General features: G+C 39.3%; 2 protein-coding genes across 9 annotated transcripts in view; one reads left to right on the top strand and one right to left on the bottom strand.

The window, feature by feature from the left end:
• PACRGL (parkin coregulated like) overlaps window positions 1-27,619 on the top strand; it is a 42,573-nt gene that overhangs the window by 12,558 nt on the left and 2,396 nt on the right. For 3 of the 6 annotated variants that reach the window (XM_062212800.1, XM_062212804.1, XM_062212803.1), the window contains exons 2-9: window positions 2,653-2,720; window positions 2,837-2,991; window positions 6,342-6,409; window positions 9,999-10,089; window positions 14,333-14,467; window positions 15,312-15,419; window positions 20,339-20,419; window positions 22,980-23,070. In XM_062212800.1, coding sequence (XP_062068784.1) covers window positions 2,669-2,720; window positions 2,837-2,991; window positions 6,342-6,409; window positions 9,999-10,089; window positions 14,333-14,467; window positions 15,312-15,419; window positions 20,339-20,419; window positions 22,980-23,036 — 747 coding nt within the window. In that variant the 5' untranslated portion in view covers window positions 2,653-2,668 and the 3' untranslated portion in view covers window positions 23,037-23,070. Of the gene's footprint in view, window positions 1-2,652; window positions 2,721-2,836; window positions 2,992-6,341; window positions 6,410-9,998; window positions 10,090-14,332; window positions 14,468-15,311; window positions 15,420-20,338; window positions 20,420-22,979; window positions 23,092-27,619 lie in introns of all 6 variants that reach the window. The other 3 variants (XR_009868175.1, XM_062212802.1, XM_062212805.1) reach the window with 3 other exon arrangements.
• The window catches only part of KCNIP4 (potassium voltage-gated channel interacting protein 4), a 262,017-nt gene continuing 259,979 nt past the window's right edge, over window positions 25,582-27,619 (bottom strand). For all 3 annotated transcript variants that reach the window (XM_062212806.1, XM_062212807.1, XM_062212808.1), the window contains exons 6-8: window positions 27,436-27,540; window positions 26,811-26,873; window positions 25,582-25,629 (exon numbers count right to left, since the gene is read on the bottom strand). In XM_062212806.1, the coding sequence (XP_062068790.1) occupies window positions 25,582-25,629; window positions 26,811-26,873; window positions 27,436-27,540 (216 nt within the window). The remainder of the gene's footprint in view (window positions 25,630-26,810; window positions 26,874-27,435; window positions 27,541-27,619) is intronic.

The raw sequence follows: 27,619 nt of genomic DNA, 5'->3' as shown, positions 1-27,619 counted from the left end.
GCAATTTTTTGTTCTTAAAGATTTATTTAGTAGAAAGAGTTACAGAGAGAGAGAGAGAGAAATCTTCCATCTGCTAGTTCATTACCCAAATGGCCACAACAGCTGGCCTGAAGCCAGAATACAGGATCAGCTTCTGGGTCTCCTTTGTGGGTGCAGGGGCCTAAGGATTTGGGCTGTCTTCTGCTGCTTTCCCAGGCACATTAGTAGGGAGCTGGATTGCAAATGGAGCAGCTGGGGTTCCAACCGGCGACCAGATGGTATGCCAACTCCATAGGCAGCAGCTTTACCTATTAGCCACAGCACTGGCCCTGAAACTTCCTTCAGGAGCTTTTCAAACAGAGGCTAGACACAATAGTAAATAGTAAATACTTTTTGAAATTATCACAGAAATGCAGTGGTAGATTAACATTTAAGGCTGACGCCGTGGCTTAACAGGCTAATCCTCTGCCTTGCAGCGCTGGCACACCGGGTTCTTGTCCCGGTTGGGGCGAAGGATTCTATCCCGGTTGCCCCTCTTCCTGGCCAGCTCTCTGCTATGGCCCGGGAAGGCGTGGAGGATGGCCCAAGTCCTTGGGCCCTGCATCCGCATGGGAGACCAGGAGAAGCACCTGGCTCCTGGCTTCAGATCAGCGAGATGCGCCGGCCGCAGCGGCCATTGGAGGGTGAACCAGTGGCAAAAAGGAAGACCTTCCTCTCTGTCTCTCTCTCTCACTATCCACTCTGCCTGTAAAAAAAGAAAAAAAAAAAAAAATTTTAAACGTTCTGTTATTTATTTTGGAATATTATCTAACAAGTTTAATGAGATTTTAATTACCATATTGTTTATTAGAAAATGTCTTGGGGGTAAAGTTTAAATGTGATGTTAGGAAGTAGATCATCTGCTGGTGGTGGGATGAGAAACTGAGGTCAGTGTATTAGTTCAGAAATGCTGAATTTAGAATTCTGTTTGCAGAAATGATCTTATATTTATATTGTCTTTACATGGCACTTTGGTACATTGTGTTTGAAATATCTGGTTAAATTTTATTGCATGACATGTTGTCCACTTGAAGATTTCTAATTTGTCAAATAGGTTGAAATGATACCATTTGAGGAATCATTTAAGTTATCCTGAAAAAGAGAAAACTAAGGAGTTAATGTCCTTTATATTTTGAGTCAGTGCCCTCAAATATTTGAAAACCTGTTTTGAAAGTGGAAGAATAAGTGAATATCTTGTGGTATAATTGAGGGGAAGTTGTATAGTGATTATTTAGGAACGAAGTGGAAAGTGTGCCGTGCAATAGTAACTACAGTGTCATGGAGGTAGTGGAATGAATTAAAATAAGAAAGAAGCAGTGTGGCGTGCTTCAGGTATGTACATTCCAGAAACTGAGTTCAGGAAAGGCTATAGAGAAATTGGAATGGAACTAGGCCTACAAATACCAGCAGGCAGCTGGGCATGTGAGTCTGAAGGTGTAAATGTGTGTGTTCCTTTCTAATGATCCAAGCTTAGAAATAAGTTGGTTGGAAGTGTTGGTATGAACTGGAGCGCTTCCATTAGCAGGAAAGAGGGAACTATGGAAAACAAAAGTGAACCAACATTCACTGTGTGAGCAGTTTGATGTATACTCTTATTTACTCTACCAAAACAGCCTTGATAGGCTTGCACTGCCTCCTGTTTTAATACACCAGGGAGCCAAGGCTTAAGGAAATTAAATAACCTACCTGCATTCATGAAACCTGTAACTAGTAGAGCTGAGAGAATGATCCAGATCTGAGGCCACAGTTCTCTCTACCGCATAATCTCTTCATACCATCTGTAGGATTGAGTGTAGGAAAGGAAGGAAAAGGAGATGACAGTGACTGTTTTTTTGTCTGGGACCAGAAGACTGGTGGTACCTTCGATTAACATGATTCATAACTTTAGTGTGACAACCTCAGTTTTAGTTATGCTCAATTTTGGGAGCTTGAGGTATATTAGGTAGGAGAGTCTGTTGTGTCACTGGAACAAGTCAAACTTGATAGGCACATGTCACCATTTGGAGGCCAGAAAAGACAGGGATGGGCCAAACACCCCTTTCAGAGTTCCACTTTTGTTTTCTAATGTGGTCAGAGGATTGTAATTGAGTTTCTCACAGTATGTTTTGACAAGCTGGATAAAAGGTTTATTACATCATGTTTTCTGGAAGATGGTTTCATTTTGCTGTTCTTGAGATTATTGAAGTTGATTTAATTTTATGTTTTTTCATTAGTCTTTTTTGATATTTTCCTCCATACCGTAACTGTTTGGTGAGTCGCTTACGGTATTTCATACTCCGTTCTGTTTCATCTTGTTGTGATTTTGTGTTTTAATTTAGTTGAAAGGCAGAGATTGATTCTCTGGTTCATTCCCCAAATTTCCACAACGGCCAGTGCTGGGTCAGGCCTAAGCCATCTCCTTTTCCCATGTGGGTGGCAGGGACTCAAGCTGCCTCTTAGGATACACATTGGCAGGAAGCAGGATTGGAAATCGAGTCGTAGAGACTTGAACCAGGAGCCCTGATACAGGAAGCAGGCATGTCAAACGGCAGCATAACCCTCTGTGTCACGTTGCCTGCCCTCTGTTTAGGTCTTTGTATTGATAATGAATGCCTCACAAACAAATTTTGAAATCAAATTTTCATTTAACTGCAGGAGTGAAAGGGAAGCAATGCAGAAATCAGAGTGCCCTGGAGGTGTACAGCTGAGAAACAAAGTAACAGGTACAGAGCTTTCCTTTTTAATGAAGAAGCCAAGTTTCTTAATGACACATTGTGTGTTGCAGATGGATGAGGGTTATTGCTTTCACTTCTTTTTAGCTGATTTCTATCTTTTCCAGGTAACTGTAATCAAAGAACTTCATCAAATACACAAATAAATCACAGGAGTACAGTTCAACGAAGCAAATCCTCATCATCAACCTGTTCTCCAGAGTCTGTCAAAAAGCTTCATCCTCGACCAAGTGATAAACTTAACCCTAAAACAATTAATCCTGTAGGTACAAAATCATTCCTAACTCAGTAGACTTTCTGAAGCAGTAAACATTTAGTGCATTGATGCACTGTTTTGAGTACTGTCCTGTGTTAGTTTTCTTGCATGTGTTAATTTTGAGCCAGTGATGAAGAAAGACTGTATGGTAATTGTGAAAAAGAACTGAGATAATGATATGCATGTGTGGATGAGTGTTGAGAAGGTGTTGAAATGAACCAGTTTTGGTATGTTCTGTCATGTTTATTGATGAGCATGTAGAACATAAAATAAATTATCATATCAGCTTTATTTTTTTATTCCTATTATTTCACTTTTTTTTTTTTTAAATTTTTTTGACAGGCAGAGTTAGTGAGAGAGAGAGAGAGAGAGAGACAGAGAGAAAGGTCTTCCTTTTTCTGTTGGTTCACCCCCCAATGGCCGCTGCGGCCGGTGCACTGTGCCGATCCGAAGCCAGGAGCCAGGTGCTTCTCCTGGTCTCCCATGCGGGTGCAGGGCCCAAGGACCTGGGGCCATCCTCCTCTGCATTCCTGGGCCACCGCAGAGAGCTGGACTGGAAGAGGATCAACCGGACAGAACCAGCGCTCCAACCAGGAATAGAACCCGGGGTGCTGGCGCCGCAGGTGGAAGATTAGCCTAGTGAGCCGCGGCGCCAGCCAATTTCACTTTCTAATATTGAATAAGTTTGTATTCTGTTGTCATAGGACAGTTTACATGCTTCCATAGATATATAAAGGTCTGAATGTTCCTCTGTATTACATAAATTAGTTCCACTAACAATCCTAACAATAGTATTAGCCTCCTTTCATCCTGTTGTAACAATTTAATCAGCTGTAACAAACATGAGATTTATACACATAAAAGTGCCTAAGTTGTACCACACTTGTACAGTAGCACTAGTTGCTGTCTGGCCCAGGCACGGCCTTGGTAGGTGTAGGTTAAGATGTTAGTGATTTCAGCTTTCAAAAGGCACTGAGAGAGTGGCTGAGGCTCTTTGACTGGTGGCAAGCAGAAGATGGCAACTGAATACAATTCATATCAGGAAGTAAAACATACTCAAACCAATTCATCTCTGTACTTTTGTCACCTCCACACTTCTGCATGTATATCCTTAACCCTGTTTGTCATCACGATTATCGTATGCCCTTCTTCAGGACAGCATTTAGAATGGTTCATTGTGTTAAAATTTAGAATCAACTCCTTTTTCTCTGGAAAAACACATGTTGGGAGGGCAAGTAGGAGATGCAGATTAAAACTGTAGTAAAAGAGCTTATTTACAAAGCTTAATTCATGTTCTACATAATAATTCACAGAAATAGGAAGATTTCACTCATCTAGTTAAAATTCCTGCAATAAAGAAGCATAAGGATTTTGTGTTTTCTCAGGTTTTATTATTATTTATTTGAGTAGCATAGTGACAGAGAAAGGAAGAGTCAGAGTAAGAAAGACCTTCCGTTCACTGTTTGGCTTCCCAAGTAGTCTGCAGTGGTCAAAGCTGGGCCAGGCTGAAGCCAGGAGCTTTGAACTCCACCCTGGTCACCCTCTTGGGTGGCAGGGGTCCAGGTACTTGGACCAGCATCTTTTGCTTTCCCAGGCACATTAGCAGGGAGCTGGATCAGAAGTAAAGCAGCCAGGTCTGGAGCTGGCATTCCTATGTAGGTGTGTCACAGGTTGTGGCCCAACCTACTGCACCATAGTGCTGGCCCCAAGAAACAAAACTTTTTAAAATTGCTTTCAAACAATAATGTCAGATAAGTTACCTAAAAACATATACTCTAAGTGTATTTTATTTTTTAATTTATTTTTTAAGATTGATTTATTTATTGAAAGGCAAAGTTACAGAGGCAGAGAGAGAAGGGGGAGGTCTTTCATCCACAGGTTCACTCCCCAAATGGCCACAACAGCCAGAGCTGGGCCAATCTGAAGCCAAGAGCCAGGAGCTTCTTCTGGGTCTCCCAGACGGGTGCAGGGTCCCGAGGATGTGGGCCATCCTCTACTGCTTTCCCAGGCCATAGCAGAGAGCTGGATCAGAAGTGGAGCAGCTGGGACTCAAATCAGCGCCCATATGGGATGCTGGCACTGCAGGCAGTGGCTTTATCTGCTACGCCACAGCACTGGCCCCTAAGTATACGTTAAAGCTATTTCATGTGATTTTTGTTTTAAAAATTAAGTAGCTGTATCTTTGTTATGGTTCATAAATTTATATTTTGTAATTTACACAACTGTTTTATTTATGTTTGAAGTACCACATGGCAAAATGTTTGCTTTTTGTACTTAAATTCTCTTTAAATTTCTAATCACATTGAAATGTAATTAATTAATTAAATGCTCAAATGTCAATGGTTGTCCATCTCTTATATCATCGTTGAGAGTAGATGTAGAATTCTTTTCTTAACCTATAGCAAAACTGAATAACTGGAAGTTATATGTTTTTTAAAAAAAATGCATTTGTTTGAAAAGCAGAACAACAGAGAGAGGGAGGGAAGGAGGAAGGGAGAAAGAGAGACACACACAGAAAGAGAGAGAGAGACACAGAAAGAGAAAGAAAACTTGATCTTGATCTTCCACCCCCTTGTTCACTCCCCAGATGGCTGTAACAGCTAAGGCTGAGCTAGGCTAAAGCTAGAAGCCAGGAATCCCATCTGGTTCTCACACATGAGTGGCAGGGATGTGTGTGTTTGGGCCATCATTAGCTGCCTTCCCAAACACATCAGCAGGGAGCTGGATTGGAAGCAGAGCTGCCAAGAGTTGCACCGACTCTCTGCTCTGGGATGCAGTTTAATCTACTGTAACACAGGGTCAGCCCCAAGACGTTTATAATCTAAGATGCATCCAGATGTGTGTTTGTGAGAACCTTGCTCCATCTTCAGTTTTCTCACCCCTATCCAACCTAATCCTTTGATTTGCATGAAAGCATTAATCCATTTGGGGGAAATTATATAGATTCTCTGACTTTCCATACCATTTGTTATTTGGCTGGAAGGCAAGTAGGAGATAAGCTAGTAACTAAAAGCATACACACCTTTCTTGTGTGTAACCTTTTCTCCACTTAGCCCTCACCTTGGAAGGTCACAGGGACAGAGTAGAAAGGGCTATCAGTCCATATATGGTTTCAGCCACCTTCAGGCCTTCTGAAACAAATTAGGGATAAAAAGAAATATACGAAGTGTGGTGGTGACGTTACTACTACCAAAAGGGTTGGCAATTTCTTGCAGTCTGCTGCTGGGTAGAAATTATGCCATATCAGTTTGGCAGGCTGAAAATCAGGGTGGCCATTTGCTCTGACCTCAGCAGGATTAAATTTGATCAGGTACCACTAAGAAGTGAAAGTAATAATTTCCTGTTTTTAATTTCAGTTTGGTGAACAGTCACGAGCCCCTTCTGCATTTGCAGCTATTTACTCTAAAGGAGGTATTCCTTGCAGGTAAAAATCAATACAACATATAATTGACCACATTATTCTAAATAATTAAGTAAAATTAACGAAGTATTCAATTTAAATATATTGAAAGTTTTATTTACTAGCAAGGTTGAGATAAATGTGACTTACTCTGGCTGGTATTTTGGTAGAGATCCTTGGAATTATTAACAAAAAAATCTGAATCCCAAAATGGAATTATTAAGAATTTATGGTAAACACCAAATAATTTAAGAAATTGAACCGTTTTTTAAAAACATTATTTAAATATTCTCAGGTTTTAACAAGTTGTAAATGAAATACCCTATTTTTAAAGTAAAGTTGGCAGTTTGATGCAGTTGTTTCTTAATAAGTACATAGGGCTTTTTTTCTTTTTAAGATTTATTTATTTATTTGAAAGAGTTACCGAGAGCAAGTGAGAGAGAGAGAGATAGATCTTCCCTCTGCTGGTTCACTCCACAGATGGCCACAGTGGCCAGGGTTGGGCCAGGCTAAAGCCAGGAGCTTCATCCAGGTCTACCACCTGGGTGACAGAGTCTCAGACACTTGGGCCAACTTGTACTGCTTTTCCCTAGGCCATTGCAGGAAGCTGGATAGCAAGGAGAGTAGCTAGAACATGAACTGGCACCCATATGGATTCTGGGGTTTCTGGTTGAGGCTTTACCCACTATACCACAATGGCAGCCCGTTTTTGCTCTCTTTTTGATGTAATAATTCATGCTGTCTTTCTTGGCGGACATTGATACTATATTAAGAAAACAAATATATATTACTAGCATTGTCATAATATTGAAATATTTGTTACTAAGAAGTTTTTAATTTTTTCATAGTACATCAGTGTGTTAGCTTATTTTGGAAAGAATAATCAAAACTTTTTTCTCAGAATTCAGTAAGTATTGTTTTTAATGACATTTTAGGATTTTGAATGAAAAATAAACTCAAAAAGTAATTTTATTATGCTTTCATAGTTTAAATTCTGATTAAATGGCCGGCGCCATGGCTCACTTGGCTAATCCTCCGCCTGTGGCGCCGGCACCCCGGGTTCTATTCTCGGTTGGGGCGCCGGATTCTGTCCCAGTTGCTCATCTTCCAGTCCAGATCTCTACTCTCTCTCTCTCTCTTTTTTTTTTTTTTTGACAGGCAGAGTGGACAGCGAGAGAGAGAGACAGAGGAGAGAAAGGTCTTCCTTTTCCGTTGGTTCACCCCTCAATGGCTGCTGCGGCCAGCGCGCTGCAGCCGGCGCACCGCGCTGATCTGAAGCCAGGAGCCAGGTGCTTCCTCCTGGTTTCCCATGCGGGTGCAGGGCCCAAGCACTTGGGCCATCCTCCACTGCACTCCCAGGCCACAGCAGAGAGCTGGCCTGGAAGAGGAGCAACCTGGACAGAATCCGGCGCTCCGACCAGGACTAGAACCCGGTGTGCTAGCACTGCAGGCGGAGGATTAGCTTAGTAAGCTGTGGCGCCGGCCCTGTCTGTCTGTCTGTCTCACTGTCTAACTCTGCCTGTCAAATAAAAAAAAAAAATCTGAATAGAAGCCCTGTTTTAGGATCCTTAATTCCTCTTTCCTCCAAGCAGTTAATTTTTGTTGATACCATAAAAACAGCATTACAGAGGTCCCTTACTATTGTGAAAATAGCACTAAAAGAGAAACCAAGAAGTCAGGAGTGTGAAGAAACATTTGGGCTTGATGACTAAGTCCATTGTCATGATTGTCATAGTTCCTTGAATGTACTCATAATCAAAACTTACCCTGTTGTACACTATTTTTTATCTTTTTAAAATTTTTTATTTTAATTTTTAGTTTTTAATCAGATTCTGTGTGATTTGTAGATAAAATTCTAAGAACATATTTTCTCCCTCCCCCCTTTTATTAATTTTTTGAGATATAATACTTCAAATCTACATTACAGTAAAAAGGCTTAATAAATGCTTAACCAATTAAGAAATTTAACAAGTTAAAACCAGTAAGACCCTAGTTTAGTGGGAATATAGACAGCAGCTATAAACAATAATTGAATGGAAAAATGACCATTTGACCCATATACATTAAATTTTTTTGAAAGCTTTTATTTAATCTATATAAATTTCATAGTTACAGCTTTTGGATTATAGTGGTTCTTCCACCCATACCCACCCTCCCACCCCCAAACCATCCCACCTCCTATTCCTCTCCCATCCCATTCTTCATTAAAATTCATTCTTAATTATCTTTATTTACAGAAGATCAACTCTACACTAAGTAAAGATTTCAACAGTTAGCACCCTCACAGACACACAAAGTATAAAGTATTGTTTGAAGACTAGTTTTATTGCTAGTTCTCGTAGTATAGCTCATTAAGGACAGAGGTCCCACATGGGGAACAAGTGCACGGTGACTCCTGTTGTTGATTTAACAACTGACACTCTTATTTATGATGTCAGTGATCACCCGAGGCTTTTGTCATGAGCTGCCAAGGCTATGGAAGCCTTTTGAATCCACACATTCCAACATTATTTAGACAAGGCCATGATCAAAGTGGAAGTTCTCTACTCCCTTCAGAGAAAAGTACCTCCTTCTTTGATGGCCCCTTCTTTCCACTGGGATCTCTCTCAGTCGTGGCCTCGCTGCCGCCTGGGGCCAGATCACTGCTGCTTCGGGGCCCTGGCCCGTGTAGATGTTCAGCACTTAGCTTGGCCTCTGCCCACTGTGCCGAGGCTCCCCCTGCCCAGTTGTACCAACCAGAAGTTGTCCTGGGGAAGAGTTCCCGCCACCACCACTTCCCTGGAGTTACTTAGGTTTCCCGGGATCTCACTCACAGAGCTCTTTCATGTAGGTCATTTTTGCCACAGTGTCTTGGCTTTCCATGCCTCAGAAACTCATCAGCTTTTTAGCCAGATCTGAATGCCTTATGAGCTGATTCTGGGGCCAGAGTGCTGTTTAGGGTGTTATTTATGAGTCTGCTGTGTGGCCCATATATAGTAAATTTTAAAAAATCGGATCATTAAAACTGTACGTTAAACATGTGCAGTTTATTACCTGTCAGTAAAGCTGTTTTTAAAAAAAACATCAGGAATATACGTCATAGGTGGGCTGCCTCTTTGTAACTTAGAAGTCGCATTTCACTTTCCTGGCACAGTGTTGTTCTCTATAACAGGGATAAAAACTGGTTGTCCTACAACTTGTTGTTACCCTATGTTTATCTGAAACTCTAGTTTCTGTATTATGTTTCGTTGGCATTTTTCATTTTCTGTAGGTTACTGATTTTGTTGTACTTGTGACTAAAAGATATCAGTTAAGATATATATATATATATACACTATATTATATTATATTACATTACATTATATTACATTACATATAAGATACAAGATTTACAGGTAGCAACATACTAAAGTACCACAACTTAACAAATGTAGGGTTACCAGTTTTTGCTGAAAGAGTAGGAAGTTTTAGGATAATAGATGTTGCTTTGTAAAATATCCTTGTTCTATCTAAGTCAAGGAATTCCTACATGTTATAAAATAATTCTGATAAATGTGTTCTAAACAGTGTCCAAGTTAGATGATTGCTGCTTAATATGTTTTCCTGGTTACATTCACTGACTTCTGCGTTTCAGATTGGTGCATGGCTCAGTAAAACACAGATTACAGTGGGAATGTCCTCCTGAAAACCTTCCATTTGATCCTCTTCTTATTACTTTAGCTGAGGTAAATTTCTCTTTAATTTTTATAGACAAGTCTCTTAAAATTTTATTTTATAGCTTGGCAGTAAATGACATTTTGTACTTGGAAATAAGAAACAAACTATACATTACAAATATTTCCTTAATAAGGAATTAGTTGGTTAATCAAGTTTTATAAACATCAAATTAGTCTGTATAAAGATCTGTAAATAAGTGGGTAAAGTGTGCATACTTAATTCAAAAGATAATTATATAGAATTATAATGAGAAGGAAAATTGCTTTTTGTAGTCATCAAATGAGAACATCAGGGAGTAAAGCTTCACCTACATCTGACAATGGTAAGTGGTTGTTCTACCTCTGTACAACTAGCTGTGTTTCTTAGGGAAGTGATGATACTAACCTCTAGACGTCCTTTCGGAGAAATCTGGGACTCTGTGCTTTATTTGTAATCTTCAATAAACTATCATTGGGATGGTTAATAGAGTATTTTAAATAAGTTTGTATTCCTTATTCCTTTATATAATTTACCTGTTTTTAAAAGTGTTATTTATGTGATAGACACACACACACACACACACAGGGTTCCCATCTGCTGCTTTACTCCCCAGATGTCCACAAAGGCCAGCAGAGGCCGACTGTGGGAGCCAGGAACTCGGTCCATTTCTCCTGTGTGGGTGGCAGGAATCCAATTACTTGATCCATTGATCTTCTACCTTCCAGGGTATTCAGTAGTAGGCAGCTGGGGTTGGAAGTGGAGCTAGCACTGGAAACAGACTCAAGTACCCTGATGGGGAATGTGAGCGTCTCAAGCAACATCTTAACCATTGCACCAATGCTTGCTCAATATAATTTTTTTAAAAAATTGTTTATTTGAGAGATACAAAGGGAGACAGAGTTATCTTCCAGTGGTTTACCTGAAGTGCCCAGCGACGTAGCCAGAGTTAAGAGCTAGAAGGTAATCCAGGTCTACTACATGGGGAGCAGGAGTCCAATCACTAGAACCATCACTGCTGCCTCCCAGGTCTCAGTCAGAAGCTGCCAGTAGTAGCCAGAGCCAGGAATTGAACCCTGGAACTCCAGTTGGGGCACTGTGTCTTAACTGCTAAGGCTACCTGCCTGCTCCTAATTTAACATGTTATGGCAGGAGTTGGTGAAGTCTTACCTTCAAGTAAATCAATGATACATTTAGTGAATTTTACTCCTAGAATTAGAGGTTGAGAAATAATCAGTTTTCTCATGTTTAAACATTTAGTTACTTACCATTTTTTTAAGAGTTACACATTTTTTTTTTTGTAAGAAAAATAGGTAATGCCATGTTTATAGAATATGTCACCTAGTAATAGATAATCTAAGCAAGAACATCGAGTTTATTATTTTTTATTTAAGGAAGCACTTACCGGGAGTGGGCATTTAGACTAGTGGTGAAGATGCCTGTGTCGCATATCTGAATGCCCAGGTTTGATTTCTAGCTCCAGCTCCTGAACAACCTGCTGTGAGTGTAGACTCATGGAGGCAGCCGCTCATTGCCACCACCCACTTGAGAGACCTGGATTGGGTTCCCAGTTCCTAGCTCTGGCCTTTGCCAGCCCCAGCCATTGAGGCATTTGCTGACTGAAGCAGTGGATGCAAGCCTCTGTGCTGTCTTTCTCTCTCATCTCTGTCTCTCAAATAAGTAAATTTTGTGCCAGTCTGAATCCCAGGTGTTCCACTTCCAATCCAGCTCCCTGCTGATGTGCCTGGGAGGGCAGTGAACAGTGAAGGATGGCCCAAATGCTTAGGCCCCTGCATCTATATGGGAGACTTGCAGGAAGCTCCTCACTTTGGCCTGGTCCAGCCCCAGCCGTTGAGGCCATTGGGGAGTGAATCAGCAGAGGGAATAACTCTGTCTCTTCCTGTCTGTGGCTCTTTCAGGTAGATAGATAGATCTTTGGGGAAAAAAATAAATAAATAAAAGAAGCACTTCTTTTTCCTAATAAAGCTAGTTGGGAGGGCTGAGTTGAGAGAAAAGTGAAAAAAAAAATAGGCAGTTTTGCCTGTTGAAATTTCTTAATTATAATGAAACATTGAAATATCTTATTTCCTGTTTAGTTTTCCAAATACATTTAATCTCATAATTGGACTTCTCAGTTCCTACTGAAGACTGCCAAATTTTTTCAATAAGTCTTTGCTTTTCTTAATTCATGGCTCAGTTTGCAGAATTACTTTGATATTATAAACATGCACTTTTATCGAAGGCCTTTTGTGAAATTCAGTTTTGATTCAGTCTTTTAAACTTAGTATTAAAAATTAAAAATATTAGTGATGTGTGTTTAGTTAGATTTTAAACTTTAATCCTTTCCTACATGATACCAACCCATTTTTTTAAACAAATCAAAATTGGTGATATATTTAGATACATTTTCCAACTAATTATAAGCTACAGTGAGGACTTTTATTTGGGGGTATCTTTTTTTTTTTTAAGATTTATTTATTTGAAAGAATTAGAGAAAGAGACAGAGAGAAATCTTCTATCTGCTAGGTCACTCCCCAGATGACCACAATTCTTGCTGAAGCCAGGAGCCTGTAACTCCTACAGGCTCTCCAATATGGGTTCTGGGGCCCAAACACTTGGGCCATCTTCCACTGCTTTTGCAGGTGCATTAGCAGCGAGCTGGATCTGAAGTGGAGCAGCCAGAATTCCCGGTGGCACTGACGTGGACTGCCTAGTGGCTTAACCTGGTGTCATACAATGTTATCCTCTAGAGGAACCTTTAAAGGGACTCTAAATTTAGGCCACATAAAGTCAGTCTGTTGAAAACTTGTGCAAACACCAACACTTTATTTGTATTTGGTAGAATTTTAGCTTTCCCTTCTTATTTGGGGGAAGTAGTGACAGAAGAACCACTTACTGAAATTCACTTAAGCTGTTGACCTGGGAGTCTTCCTCTCTAAAATGGGTGTAATACAGGGTACTCCTGGGTTGATAGAACCTCTGTTTCAAAGTGATGCCCAAGTGCTGGCAGCATAGTTTTCAAAAGCATAATAGCATCAAGGAAAGGAAAAGTCTGGTCACTTTTTAGAGGCACATAGTTGCATCTAAAGCACAAAGTAATTGCAAATTAGTGTGTCTAAGCATGACTAACTCAATTTACAGATGAGTAGTCTAATTGAAGTTATTTTCTATTGCTATTGTTTTTTTTTCTTTTCCAAAAGTGCCAGGTAGACCTTTTATCTGGACTTACAGTGATTGGTTAAGTCATAAGAGTACTATTTAATTATTTCTAATGTATTTTGAGTAGAAGACATAATGAGAAATGATCTATACATGTTGCTTCCTGTTTCTATATTGCATCCTCTGCTAAAGATGGCATTTAAAAAATCTTAGAATGCTTTTTGTACATAGTGCAATATTTTCCTTTTAAATATCTTAATATAAAATACTTAACTATGAAGGAAATATATTTCAGAAACTGACCAAGCTGTAAAATTATTGTAAAGGTAGGTGATGCAGTAGTTATATGTTAATAATGGGGGTTATCAATATACATTTTAGAACAGCAGTGCTGGCCCCCCCTTGCTACTTTCTTTTCTTCTAGCAGTGTATGAAAACACATACAAAATATTTTTAGCCTAGTGAGTTTTTCTTCTCCTTTTTCTTTGTATTACTTCTCTGTTCTCCCATTTATTTCCTTGCTAGTTTTTTTTTTTTTTTTTAATTTTTAAAAACATTTATTTATTTGAGAGGCAGAGTTAGTGAGAGGGAGAGACAGAGAGGTCTTCCATCTACTGGATGACTCCCCAAATGGCCACAGTGGCCAGAGATGGGCTAATCGAAGCCAGGAGCTTCTTCTGGGTCTCCCACCTTGGGCCATGTTCTGCTGCTTTCCCAGGCCTTTAGTAGGGAGCTGGATTGGAAGTGGAGAAGCCAGCACTTGAACTGGTGCCCATATTGGATGCTGCCGCTGCAGTTAGAGGCTTAACGTACTGTGCCACAGCGCGGGCCCCCTTGCTCTTTTCCTTTCTTGCTTTCTTTTCTTTCCTTTTCCTTTTTCTTTTTCCTGCTATTTTGCTTTTTTTTTTTTTAACCCTTCTGTGAGTAGAGTGGTCCTTTCTCATGTATGTATTTTGTTTCTCAGTGTAATTGAAATTGTCATTAGTGAAATAATATTATTAAGAACACAATAATCAAACTTTTGAATTTTCAATTAAGCTAGTAATGATGCAATTTTATCTGTACTAGTGTAACAAATTTGGTACATAAATCATGTGTTTTTGTTCTCTTTGGTAGGGTCTGAGAGAGACTAAACATCCGTATACCTTTGTGTCCAAGGAGGGTTTTAAAGAATTACTTTTGGTCAAAGATGCGTCTGAGAAAGCCATGCCTTTGTTGCCTAGACTGATTCCAGTGCTAAAGGCGGCTCTGGTATGGCATTTATGTCATCGTACAGCTTTGTTATATTTAGCATATCTTATGCCTTTTTCCCCTCCAAATTATATGGGAAAGAGTCATTTACCTGTGATTTTGATGCCTGTGTAGAATTAGTATGTTCCAGTTATTCAGGGCCACAAGATTTTGTACTTAAAGGATATACGTAAAAGCACAAAATGTAAAAAAGGAGATTTTGAGTAATTAGAAAAACTAATGAACCTTAAAGCAGTCTGTGTATGCTAGGTAAATTTCATTTAATGCTCCACTCAGGCCAAAAAGTGGTTTTGTTTTTGTTTTTTATTTTTTATTTATTTTTTTTCTTCTACAAGATACAGACATCTCTTAGATGTCCTGCATTAAAGTTTGTTTTGCTTGTTCATAAGGCAGAATAAAAGAAAGGGAGAGACAGAGATCTTCGATCTGCTTTGTTCCTCCCTACGTGACTGCAACAGCTGGGACTGGGCCAGGCCTAAACTAGGAGCCTGGAACTCCATCCACATCTCTCATGTTGGTGGGAGTACTTGGGCCAATACCTGCTGTTTTTCCAGGCATATTGGCAGGGAGCTGCATCCAAATTGGAGCAGCTGAGACTCAAAACTGGGACTCTGGTGTGGGGTGCTGGCTTGCATGTAGCGGCTTAACTCACTGCACCACAAGACTGTCTTTTATTTTATAAGTTCTAGGTTTTGGTGATTATGTTCTATTTTTAAAAGCATAGTTTAATATATATATATATATATATATTTTTTTTTTTGCACAGACTAGCCCTTTTTCCTAACCCATCTTTCCTTTTCTCCTCTTCTCTTTGCCCCTTATCACTAACCAACCAACCCTATAGGTCCATTCAGATGATGAAGTATTTGAAAGAGGATTGACAGCTCTGGTACAGTTAAGTGCCATTGTTGGGCCTTCTCTAAATGACCATCTGAAACATCTGCTTACAAGTGTAAGTACTGAAAGATCAACGAATGCTTGTCTGTATGTATCGTGCGTCGTTCATCTCTTCAGGACTTTAGGGGTTCAAATTAATTGTTAATATGACTCCAAATTAAAAAAAAAAAGGCATTGTAACTAACAAATACAGAGATGGGACTTAGAAGCTCCTAAAGCATTTTGCTAGTGGACACAATATTTTTTTGTTGTTAATTGGAATGCCACATATATGCGCAGAGTTTAGCCTTTTAATAATATACAGTAAGCATATTTTGAGTGGATAATGAACAGTATGATATGCCATTGTTGATTAGCTGAAAGTAGGCAGCAGTGCTCTTGGTATATTTGTTAAAAAAGTCATATTTGTTTTCTTTTTTTGTTTCTGAGGTTTTCACTGGATCTGTAAATTGCATTAACTATGTACACTGAGAGACTGTGCAGTTTAAGGGGTTCCCAAGACAACACATTAGGTTTGATAATCTTCTAGAAGCACTGATGGAACACAGAAAACCTGTTTACTGTTAAGTTTATTAGAGCAAACAGGTATAGATTACTATCAGCAAAGGGAAGAAGCACATAGAGCAGGAACTAGAAGAGATTAGGCACAGAGCTTCCAGTCTTCTTTCCCAGTGGAGTTGTATGGATCACACTTATTTCTCCAGCAGTGATGTCTGGCAACATTCCTGGAGTGCTGCCAACTTGAGAAGGCCACCTGAGCCTTAGTATCCAGTGTTTTTATTGGGATCTATCATGCAGGCCTGTCTGCCTGCCTACAGGGTTGGCATTACTCTCTGGGTGTCATCGAGATACCCTGTAGCCCTTTACCACACCATAAATTACCTTGTTAATATGGATTATCTGAGGCTCAAAGACCCCAGGCTAACAAAAACTTTAAAAGTTATTGCTAGGGGTATGGAACAAACATTTCTGTAGGCAAGCACAGTGATAGATTAGAGTCCTGGCTGGAATCTTTCACAACTAAGATCTGTCTGCATTCTTCGGTATTTCAGAGCTAAGGTATGTATTTTTGATCATGATTCCACTGGTTGTTTTTGAGACCTTCATCTAAGAAACCCTAGAACTATATTCTTCACTTTATATTTTATAAATATAATACATCCCAGCAACCATCTGGCTGAGAAAGTAGAATCTGTCACAGAGGCTGTGCTGAGATTAGGAAAGGTAGTAGATGAAAATCTCACCAGGTATCAGGTGGGGAGGAGACATAGTGAGAACTGACTGTTGAACCTTGCCTTGTGAAATTTCTTAAGACAGAATAGAGAGAATCCTCGTAGATATTTCCTTGTAAGTTTTCAGGTCAAGGGTTGTGGCTGACTTACTATAAGAATTACAGTATAAAATGACTCATTTTAGATTGAGTCATTCAATCATTCAACTGTTTAACATCCATGTGTTGCTCTCTGCCCTCACATTTTGTGCCAGATATTATGCTAAGCACTGGAATGTAATGCTGATAAAAGCACACTTGTTTTCAGGCCCTGTGAACAGATTTTTTTAGGTGGGGGGGCATGGAGGGGAATGTCCAAATAAGTAGCAAGGATATCAACTGAGGGTTGGAGTGAAGGGGAACTGATTAGAGAAAAGGAATCACATTGGATTCTTACCCAAACTTAAAGTCAAGCAAGGACTTGAACCTGTGTTTCCTAAATAGTCCCTCCCACTGTTTAAGGGGCAAGGTCAGAATAGCCACTAAACTATGCATTTGTTTTTATTTTTTTCCCCTTTCGGAGTTGAAGGATTGACTGGAATGGGCTTGTCAGCACTTGGAGAATATCTAGATAGCACACTGGCCTTCAGGTGCTTATGGTGTCACTGTAGAGGAGAGAGCCCTGGAAACAGGCCACGTGATGGTAGTTCCTGTTCTTTGAGCCATTCCCTGTGAGCCAAGCATGCCTGAGGATGCCAGTGAGGTGCTGTCAGGCTCCCTCCTTACCTCACCCCCATCTGCTATTCTCTTCAGCCAGAAATACTTCATTTTCATCTGTGTTATACACTTTTGCACTAATGTTTATCGGAAAAATGGTTTTTTTTTCTAGAAAGATGTTTTTTTTAAGATTTAATTATTTATTTGAAAGAGTTAGAAGGAGGGGCAGAGAGAGAGAGAGAGAGAGAGGTCTTCCATCGCTGGTTCACTCCCCAATGGACTGCAACGGCTAGAGCTGGGCCAATCCGAAGCTGGGAGCTTCTTCCAGATCTCCCACACGGTGCAGGGGCCCAAGGACTTAGGCCATCTTCTACTGCTTTCCCAGGCCATAGCAGAGAGCTGGATTGGAAGTGGAGCAGCCAGGATTCAAACAGGCACCCATATATGGGATGCTTGCACCACAGGCCGTGTCGTTACCTGCTATGCCACAGGGCCGGCCCCCAAAAAAGAATTTCAAAACCAGTCACTGAACTTCTTCTATACCACTTATTTTTTTCTTCTATGCAAAATACTCATAAATCATACCGTTTCTGAACTTGAAATGTATGGCTGTCCAATGACTATAGGACAGTGATTCTTAGACTTTAAGAAGGAGGAAAAAAACCCACCTGGATATCTGCTAAAAATGCAGAATTGTGCTGCTGCCCTGAAATTCAGGTTAAGTAAGTATAAGCTGGGATCTAGGAATCTACATTTTTTAACAGGTATCTCAGGTGAGGTGATTCTGATGCTGCTGGTTCATACATCTGCCTGTGGACCCTTGTTATAGGGCAGAGGTGGGGAACCATTTTATGCTAAGGCCATTTGCATATTTCTAACATCATTCATGGGCCATACAAAACTGTCAACCTAAAATTAGCCTGCCACAGATCTATTGAGTTTTGAGTCCCACCTGCAGTTTCCTTGGCAAAGCCAGACTAATTTTGCAGGTCTTATACAGCCCCATGGGTCGGATGTGTTCCCCATGCTACAGGGTAGTGCAGTGTAAATGAAGCGACCTGAAGGGCTGTAGGGAGACAACTTCTTGCCTGTCCTCAGGGAATTGATAGGCCCTATGTGTGCTGCCTTCTAGCTGCCTTCCTCATGTTTTTATCTTTCTGGCAGTCCTTAAATAGGGGTTGGGAGTCTCTTTTGACCCTGCCTAAACTTTGGATGATTGTCTAAATGGCCCTGCTCTTTAATGAAGTGAAGTACTGCAGGGTTACTTCCATGCCTGGGAGGAAGAAGAACCAGAAGCTGACTTTATATGATTGGTTTATGTGTTTGCTGAATGACTAGTCTTTGGGCCCATTGTACCCACATGGGAGATCCAGAAGAAGCTCCTGGCTTCAGCCTAGCCCAGCCCTGACTGTTGTGGCCATTTGGGGATTAAACAGCGAATAGGGGATCTCTCTTTCTCTGTGAAACTCTGCCTTTCAAATAAGTGTTTACATTTTTTTACATTAATACCAATGCATATGTATGGGCTGTACAGCAGCATTTCAATACATGTATATAATATGTACTGATCAGGATAATCAACATTTCCCCTTCTTTTACATCACTTTGATTAGAGACTGTGGAGCTCATCTATTTGCTCAAAAAGTACTTGGTGGGTGATATTCAGCCATAGTCAGCCAACTGTGCTATGTAACATGAGGAACTTATTCCTTCCATCTGTCTCGGCTTTGGTACATTACCTAAACTCCCTTTATTCTGCCCTGACCCTTCCGACCTCTGATAAATTAAGCAGACACAGATAGGCAAACACTGTATGTTCTCTCTCATTTGAAGAAGCTGCAACTCTGATCACAAACTAGGGACTGATAGGGGTTGGGAGTCTCTTTAGACCCTGCCTAAACTTTGATGATTGTCTAAATGGCCCTGCTCTTTAATGAAGAGAAGTGCTGCTGGGTTACTTCCACGACTGGGAGGAAGAACCAGAAGCTGACTTTATATGATAGGTTTATGTGTTTGCTGAATGACTAGTTCTTGCCTGGGCTTCATCTGTATTTCCAAAGTGGAATCCTGAACAAATCTTGCCGTAGCTGAAAGGTTTTTGACTGTGGCTGAGGTAATGCAGACATCTGGAGTGAACACTTACAGGTTAGGCTTGCTTACAGGAATGGTTCTTTGTCTCTATTTCTGTGATTCTGTCCTCATTTACCTTCTGTCTCCCTTTTTTTAAAAAAATTATTTATTTGAAAGTCAGAGTTACAGAAAGTGAGGAGAGGCAGAGAGAGAGAGAGGGGTCTTCCATCCACTGGTTCACTCCCCAATTGGCCTCAATGGCCAGAGCTGCACTGATCCAAAGCCAGGAGCTTCTTTCCAGGTCTCCCACGTGAGTGCAGGGGCCCAAGGACTTGGGCCATTTTCTACTGCTTTCCCAGGCCGTAGTAAAGAGCTGGATTGGAAGTGGAGCAGCCAGGACTAGAACTGGTGCCCATATGGGATGCCAGGGCATTAACCCACTGCAACACAGTGACGGCCCCTACTGTCTCCCTTTCTAAGCAAAGTTCTACCTTGCCAAGTGAAGCCCATTTGGGACAACCCCTTTGAGAGTCAGTATTGTGTTGTCTTCTGCCTGTCACTGTTAGTGCACTGGTCACAGAAATGCTCCATTTCGTGTTTGTGTGTGTGTGTGTGAGAGAGAGAGAGAGACATTGCTCTCTTGTAGGAAACATCTGTTTTACAGGCTTAGCTTATTAACATAGTTCTACAAGGGCTCTTGCAAATTATAAAAGGGAAAATTGTGTTATTTCATAGAAAACCAGATAATATAATATGGAAGATTGTGTGGAATTAGTATTACTTGATAATGTAAATTACTGTGTATTGTTTTTAAACAAATATACTGTCATATCTATATTATGTGAATTACAGTGAGATGTTTCCTAAAAGAACTCTTGCAATCCAAAATGAAGGCAAACTTATGGAATCTTATTTATGGTAAACATTGTTAATTTTATAATTCATATCCTTTTTTCTCTCCAATCTTTTTTTAAAAGCTTTCCAAGAGACTGATGGACAAGAAGTTTAAAGAGCCAATCACCAATGCATTACAAAAGCTAGAACAGCATGGTGGAAGTGTAAGTAAGACATGTATGTTTATTTTTTTCCCTACTATTAGTCATATTGAAAAATGGACTATATATTTAATGTACATAATCTCATAGATGCAAATAACCATACAGGAAATTGTTTTTATTTTTGGAGCTTGGGATTTCTGTCTTGCCCAGGTCATGCAATTTTTAAGTACTGGGGCTTAGACTTAGCTTATGTAAATCCAGGCCCTTCCTTTCACTGTGCTTGCTGTGTGGTACAACTTTAGTTTTATTGTTTTTTCTTTAAAGTTTAGAAAAGGATTATCTTACAGTACTCATTGAAAAAGTTCTTTTTTCCCAAAATTCATTTACCATCTTTTCCATCTGAAAATTTAGAATGCATAATCATAGATTAAAATAATACACTATTGTATCTGTAACTTCATACATATTTCTGTGTGTGAACACACACACACACATCCTAGAATAGTTCAGTTCATTCTAACTTAACAAGGTGCAAGAATGGGGTATATCATTACCGTATGGTATCAAATAACTTAGTTGAATGGTCATTTGAAAGAATTTAGGATGATCTAGTCTTAGAGTCCTAAAAATATTTCCATAAACTAGTCTTGTTTTAGAGATTACATTTAATCAGGTTTTAATGATAGGTTTGCACATATTTTTTTGATAGGCAGAATTAGACAGTGAGAGAGAAAGGTCTTCCTTTTTCCATTGGTTCACCTCCCAAGTGGCCGCTACGGCGATCCGAAGCCAGGAGCTTCCTCCTGGTCTCCCCTGTGAGTGCAGGGCCCAAGCACTTGGGCCATCTTCCACTGCCTTCCTGGGCCACAGCAGAGAGCTGGACTGGAAGAGGAGCAACTGGGACTAGAACCCGAGTGCTGGCGCCAGAGGCAGAGGATTAGCCTAATGAGCCGTGGTGCCTGCCAACACATAATTATCTTAACATTTGGAGAACTAAGTTTCATTTTAGGTACTGTATAAAGGAATTTAAGAAATTTAACTTGTTTAAACTTTTACAGAATTAACTAATTTGACCAAGTTCAATGACTTTTTACATCAATTATATTCTTTCCATGAGGAATGCCTAGGCTAAAGTTTGTGAAGAGGAAGTAAGTTCGTAAGCTTACTAGGGAATGAATTTTGTTAGGTTGGGTCCTAGATGGAGATTTAGCACTCAGTTGGTTGAGGAGATGTGTGGAATATTCCCTAGCTAATTCAATGTACCCTCTTCCTGTAAGTGTGCTTCTGAGAAATTTAATACAAAAATTTTTGCCCTTTCTTCTCCTGTGATTTAAGTAAACAGATGCTAAATCACAAGAACACAATTTCTCAGTCTGAAGTTCTCCTTAGTTGCTTTAGCACATCTTGTAGCAGTATAGAAAATGAGACAAATCAAAAGGGACAGGACCAGTGAATTTTCCTAGGTGTGTGTGTGGCAAGGAGAGTCAGCATGTTGAAATTTGGAGGGGGAATTCGAAGGCTATAGTTGAGCAGTCCTGGCTGTCAGACAACAAGTGCTTCTTTAATTGCTTCTCAGTCTCATTGCTTTGGATCTTGCCAGAATAGACTACTGTATAGTTACGAGAGCTGTTTGGTATTATGTTCTTCACACTTTTCAATTACTGTAAAATTATGGAGCACTTAAGGAGAGGTAAGTTGATTTAATTGTGATACTTTCTCTTGTTCATTACTTGGTAATCCTTTATGAAATTAATGAATGCTTTTCTAAAACCTTAAAGGTGTACACATCCATCATTTTCTTTAAATGTTAGAAATGAACGTTAAATGTTGACATTTTGGCCAGTGCCGCGGCTCAATAGGCTAACCCGGCACACCGGGTTCTAGTCCCAGTCGCCCCTCTTCCAGGCCAGCTCTCTGCTGTGGCCCGGGAGTGCAGTGGAGGATGGCCCAAGTGCTTGGGCCCTGCATCCGCATGGGACACCAGGAGAAGCACCTGGCTCCTGCTATTGGATCAGCACAATGCGCCAGCCGTAGCGGCCATTGGAGGGTGAACCAACAGCAAAAGGAAGACCTTTCTCTCTCTCTCTCACTGTCCGCTCTGCCTGTCAGAAAAAAAAAAAAAAAAAGTTGACATTTCACACTTAAGGGTTCTGCATATCATAATATTGGATAGGTTCAACTTCCGGGTAAACAAAAATCTCTGTTAATGTCACCAGTTCACAAATGTTTTTACCTGCCTTAAGTGGATGCATTCTTATACAGTTACTAAAGAAATAAAGATAAGAATTTGTTATCTGGCAGGTACTTGGTGTTAGAACTCATTTAATCTTCTCTATAATTCTCAAAGGTAGATTTTGATGTTTTCATAAGGATTAAGGATTAAGAAACTAGGATGGAGAAAACTGACTGCTAGAAGCCAAATTCAAATACTGATTATTTGACTCTGAAAAACAAAGGTTTTTTTGTTGTTTGCTTTGTTTAACTCAGGAAAAAAAAAAAAAAACTCTGCTTATTGCATCATTTGTTTTGAGTTCTGGATATTTTTTAGGCATTCTTCTGCAAACATAATTAGGGAAACTTGGAATGACACTAATGATGGTACATTATTTTCTCTTAACAGGGAAGTCTTATGATCATCAAATCTAAAATCCCAACATACTGCTCCATATGCTGTTAAATAAGGAGCCAACAAGTCGTCTGTCTGGTGACAGGTATCCATCACTGACATTCGGGTACCCATGGAACTTTATTCAGTTCAGTTTATTTTGTAAATCACAGCTACCATTTTTTGTTTACTAATAGTAAGAAGGGACTATGCAATCCCCACTGAATCAAAGTAAAAGGTACTCATAACAAGTTAATGGAAAACTGAAATTTCTAATCATTTAAGAAACTTTAATCACATGGATTGGTATATATTTTCTAGTTCCTTTTTATTTATATAAAAATAAGCACACAGCTACAAACTGTTTAATACAGACTTTACATTTCTTGGATCTTTACCAAGGCTATAGAAATTGAAAATAGGGACAAACGCCTGTGAATTCACAATTACTTGTAAATATTTTATAATAGAATGTTTGGAAAATTTTCTTATTTAAAAGAGTGTATAAATTCTGTTACAAGTATGTTGATAAAATTACCTAGACTTTAGGTTTTAATTGTATTTCAGTAAATGTTATTTTTACATTTCATAACCTAAAAATACTGATGTACAGATATATTCAGAAATTACAACCTTAAAAACTCAAGTATGAGGATTTAGTGATTTTTCTTGTGCTTGCTTGAATTTAACAACTTGGTTTTTTAAAGTATGACTTTCAGAAATAGTTCAGAATTTCGATGTCATGGAAGCTATAAATCATTCCACAGAAGAGACATGGAGGATGAGAAAGACAAGACAAAAATGAGATCTTTTATCTTAGGGGAATAGGGACTTGAATAGCTACAACTATCCTTTGAAAGGGATGGAGACAAGAGACCACTTGCCTATTTGGGGGCAGCAGGTGCGCCAGAGACCGCCTTCTCCTGCATGACCACATGGCAAGTCTTATTTCAAATACAGTCGCAAAGGTGTAATTTGAAAGAATACAGGTACTTTCTGAGGAGTTACAATGCAGAAATGCTACGGCTGTTCCTTCTGGCCCACTCTTGTCACATCCTCAGATAATCACGGCTACGCCAGTTGCTTACCTGCTCTCCAGTCAGTGCCACCCAAAGACACACACAGTCTGGAAAATGCCCTAAGAGCAAAGTAATATTTTGAAATCTGGTAATAACAGTCTGTTAGAATAAAGACCTAAACACAGGAGAGTTATAAACATTTTATTTGCTTTTATTTTTCCTGTTTGAAATACAAAATGTGCACATTGGGTTTTCACAAACACGCGATGGCAAATTTCAGTGTACATGTATTGTACTACTCTTAATGTCTACACTGGTGATAGCAGGGCAGCTTTCAACATCCTATCTTTACACCAGAATAGATACCTGATTTAATTGTTGCAAAGACAGTCGCAAATTTCTTCCTCCTGTAGCCTCTTGGTCTTTGTGATATTTCTACAAAACAGGGAAAATGTATGTATCTTGTTTTGGCAACTTTACAGTTTTGGCTTAAGATCATTATGAGCAATCTGAATTGCAGGAGTTTTTTGAGGAGCTAAATCCTCATGTAATACAGATGTGTTATTCAGTACTTACATTCATTTTCTACTAAATCTTGGTAGTAGCTCTCAGTATAATGGAATCACTGGTGCATTCAGAGTGATTTTTGCTTTGTTCCTTGTAGTTATTGGGATAGTCAAAGTTCCTTTGTCCCTAAATGGCTGGAATGTGAACTTGCTATGAGAAGGTTGGGGGAAAAGGGGATGGATTTGGAATTAGTGATGTTAAGGACCCCTTGTTAATAAACATCAATTACCATGTACTGGAGGACAGATATCCTGACCCTTTGCATATGTCTGTAAACATCCTTACATTGTTTCACACCTCCTTGAACTTCCACTTAATGACACAATAGAAAACATCCCATAAGACTAAACAGATCTGAAATTCTATACATTACGTAGGCCTTGGCTGTAATGTGTATTATGGAAAATTAAATGCTTATTAAAATAACTTGTTAGGCATATGCTGACATCTGGTAATAAACTAATTTGTTAAATGTTATAAAAAATGCCAGATAATGTCTAACAGAAAGCAGCAAATCCATAGAAATTGGGACTATGTGTTTAGTTTTTATAGTTTTCTTGACCTAACATATATAAGTGGGATTACAGCATACAAACATGACAATAAATGTAATTTTGGAAATTAAACGCAGATGTCTATTTTAGAAAACCATTTAAAATCCTAGGACTGAATACATACAAATGAGTAGCAAAAAACACTAGTATGTTAAAATCATTGATATGTGAAAGCCTCAATAATCCCATGGCTAAAGAATCAATACAACTATATGCCAGATTCTATTACTTTTGAATATTCACGGAGTATGAAATGAGTTAGAACATCCCATGAACTCAGTGACATTATGAAAAGGATGCAAATTTATAACTGGAAAACTTAAATCTTTTGGGAACTGCTTTATAGTAAAACAAAGCTTATTTGCATAATATGCCTCAGTGTAAAAGCTGAGCAATCTATGCTAAAAGTGGTTAGCTCCAGCTTTGTGTGGTGAGATAGTTCACATTTGTCTGTTCAGTTGAGGATCTATTTGAAAGTTAAATCACATTTTCAAAGAGTTGCATGGAGCGCATTATGTTTTCATCCTGTAAGAGATAAACAGGTTAAATTCAGCATGCACATAATGGAAAGAACACTATTCTGCACCTAACTATTCCTCCTCCCACCAACCTCCTATGCCAGAAGCTCAGGCACTAATTTATGTTGGCAAACATAAATGTCATTCTGTTTGCCACATAGTAATGTTTTTTTCTGCTTTTCTTTAAATCTTACTTTTTCAAAGTATAAGGCAGAATTGACAATCTGAGGCATAAAATGGGTAACTCAAAGTAGATGAAAATTTTGGGATTCTAGGTATATCACAGGCCAGATCACACAGAATTTTGTACAGGTGCAAAGAAACAGTTTGTATGTGAGCTATGCTCTAACTTCATGAGGAAGAGAGTTGGGGTAAGGGAGGAAGATTTGTGAATCCGGAGGAAACATTCATATTAATCATAGTTCTCTGTATATCTGCTAGTTATAGCAATTTGTCCTTTTAGAACCTCAAAAAAAAAATGGAATGTATTGGTTGGGAGAATCCATTGGCTGTGTTTACTTTAGTATATTCCTTAGAAATGATCTAAGAGGACAGTGGGGGACACTTGCCAATTGGATGTAGATGACACTGAGCTGTTTATCTACACATCAAGTTAAAAAAAACTAGGTAATTTAACACTAGTTTCCCAAATAGCAGGTAATGGCTTTTTCCTCAAGAGAATTTTTCCATTCTGTTTTTTTGTGACTGAAAGAAATTACTTGGTCCAGCTAAAAAGCCATTTCTTGTCCACATACACTAAAGCAGCATTTCTCTGACATAAACTATAAACTTTGCTTGTGATACATACTTGTCCGTAGGGGTTTCTAACTCCGTGGAGATATGACAGATAATATATAGAGTCTATTTTCAGTTCTTGGAACGAATAAGTCCCTTCTTCCATATGTGTTTTATCCTTGATGATGAATACCCTAAAGGATTTTGAGGGTAAAAACAGGACATGCGCAACTTTTTTTTGGTCTATAGGGCTTCCCACACAGATAGTCAGCACTCTCTGATGTTGGTTGGTAGACAGAATTGGCCTTGTTTTCAGGGTGTGGGCGTGTAGCCCCTGTTTTAATATTATCTCCCATGGTCTTTATATTTTGATTAATTCATGACGGCTAGCTGGCGATACTCAGTCTAGCTGTTAGGAACGCCAAAGTGACAGTTTTTACTCTCATTACTTACTTTTTGGCAACTTTCGATGAACTCATCAATGGTAACAACCCCATCTTTATTTTTGTCCATCTTCTGTTCAGGAAGAAAAGAGTACAGTTTTATTCAGACGTATGCCTTGCTCCCCTCACACTAACTCAGCTGCTTGTTTGCACAGGATCTGCTTCACACAGGAACCGATACTTTCTTAGAGACAAGACGCACATGGCAACATTGCTTTCAACTATTCCCTTTTCAGTGTGATGTGGTACAGTCACTCTACACTGGGCAAAATCCTGCCTTCTAGCATATGACAGCTCAGGCAGAGATTTGGTTTTCTCTTCTGCAAAATGAGGCTCATTGGGAATTACAACCCCACAGGGTTCTTGTGAGAATTGAATGAAAGTAAAACTTGTGAAATAAGAGAATCACAAAAGGATTCACTTAACGATACTCATGGACCACTTAGTTTATATGGTGAATGTTGTGAGTGTAGTTATTAGAATAAAATCAGAACCAAAATTATTAGAATAGTATAGCAAGCTTCCTATTGTTTTATTCCTTTCAGTAATACTTTTTAGTCATTGTGGTACTTCATAGACATCAAGACATGCGCCCTTAATTGGACCCTTTCCCTGACTTCTGCTTTTGTTCCTACCTGGAAAAATGTCTCGACGTGTTGTCTGGGGGCATCTTCTTTGAGGACAGGATATGTGCATTTGCCCATCATATCATATATTGCTTTCATTATATCAAGCATTTCCTGAAAAGAGGCACTCACAATGAGACAGTACATAGTGTATAAAGAAACCAAAGAAAAAAATATTTCAAGTCTTTTTATA

This window comes from Lepus europaeus, chromosome 16 (genome assembly GCF_033115175.1).
Source record: "Lepus europaeus isolate LE1 chromosome 16, mLepTim1.pri, whole genome shotgun sequence".
Taxonomy (NCBI): domain Eukaryota; kingdom Metazoa; phylum Chordata; class Mammalia; order Lagomorpha; family Leporidae; genus Lepus; species Lepus europaeus.
The sequence above is the reverse complement of the archived record's forward strand: the minus strand, read 5'-3'. Positions and strand labels throughout refer to the sequence as shown.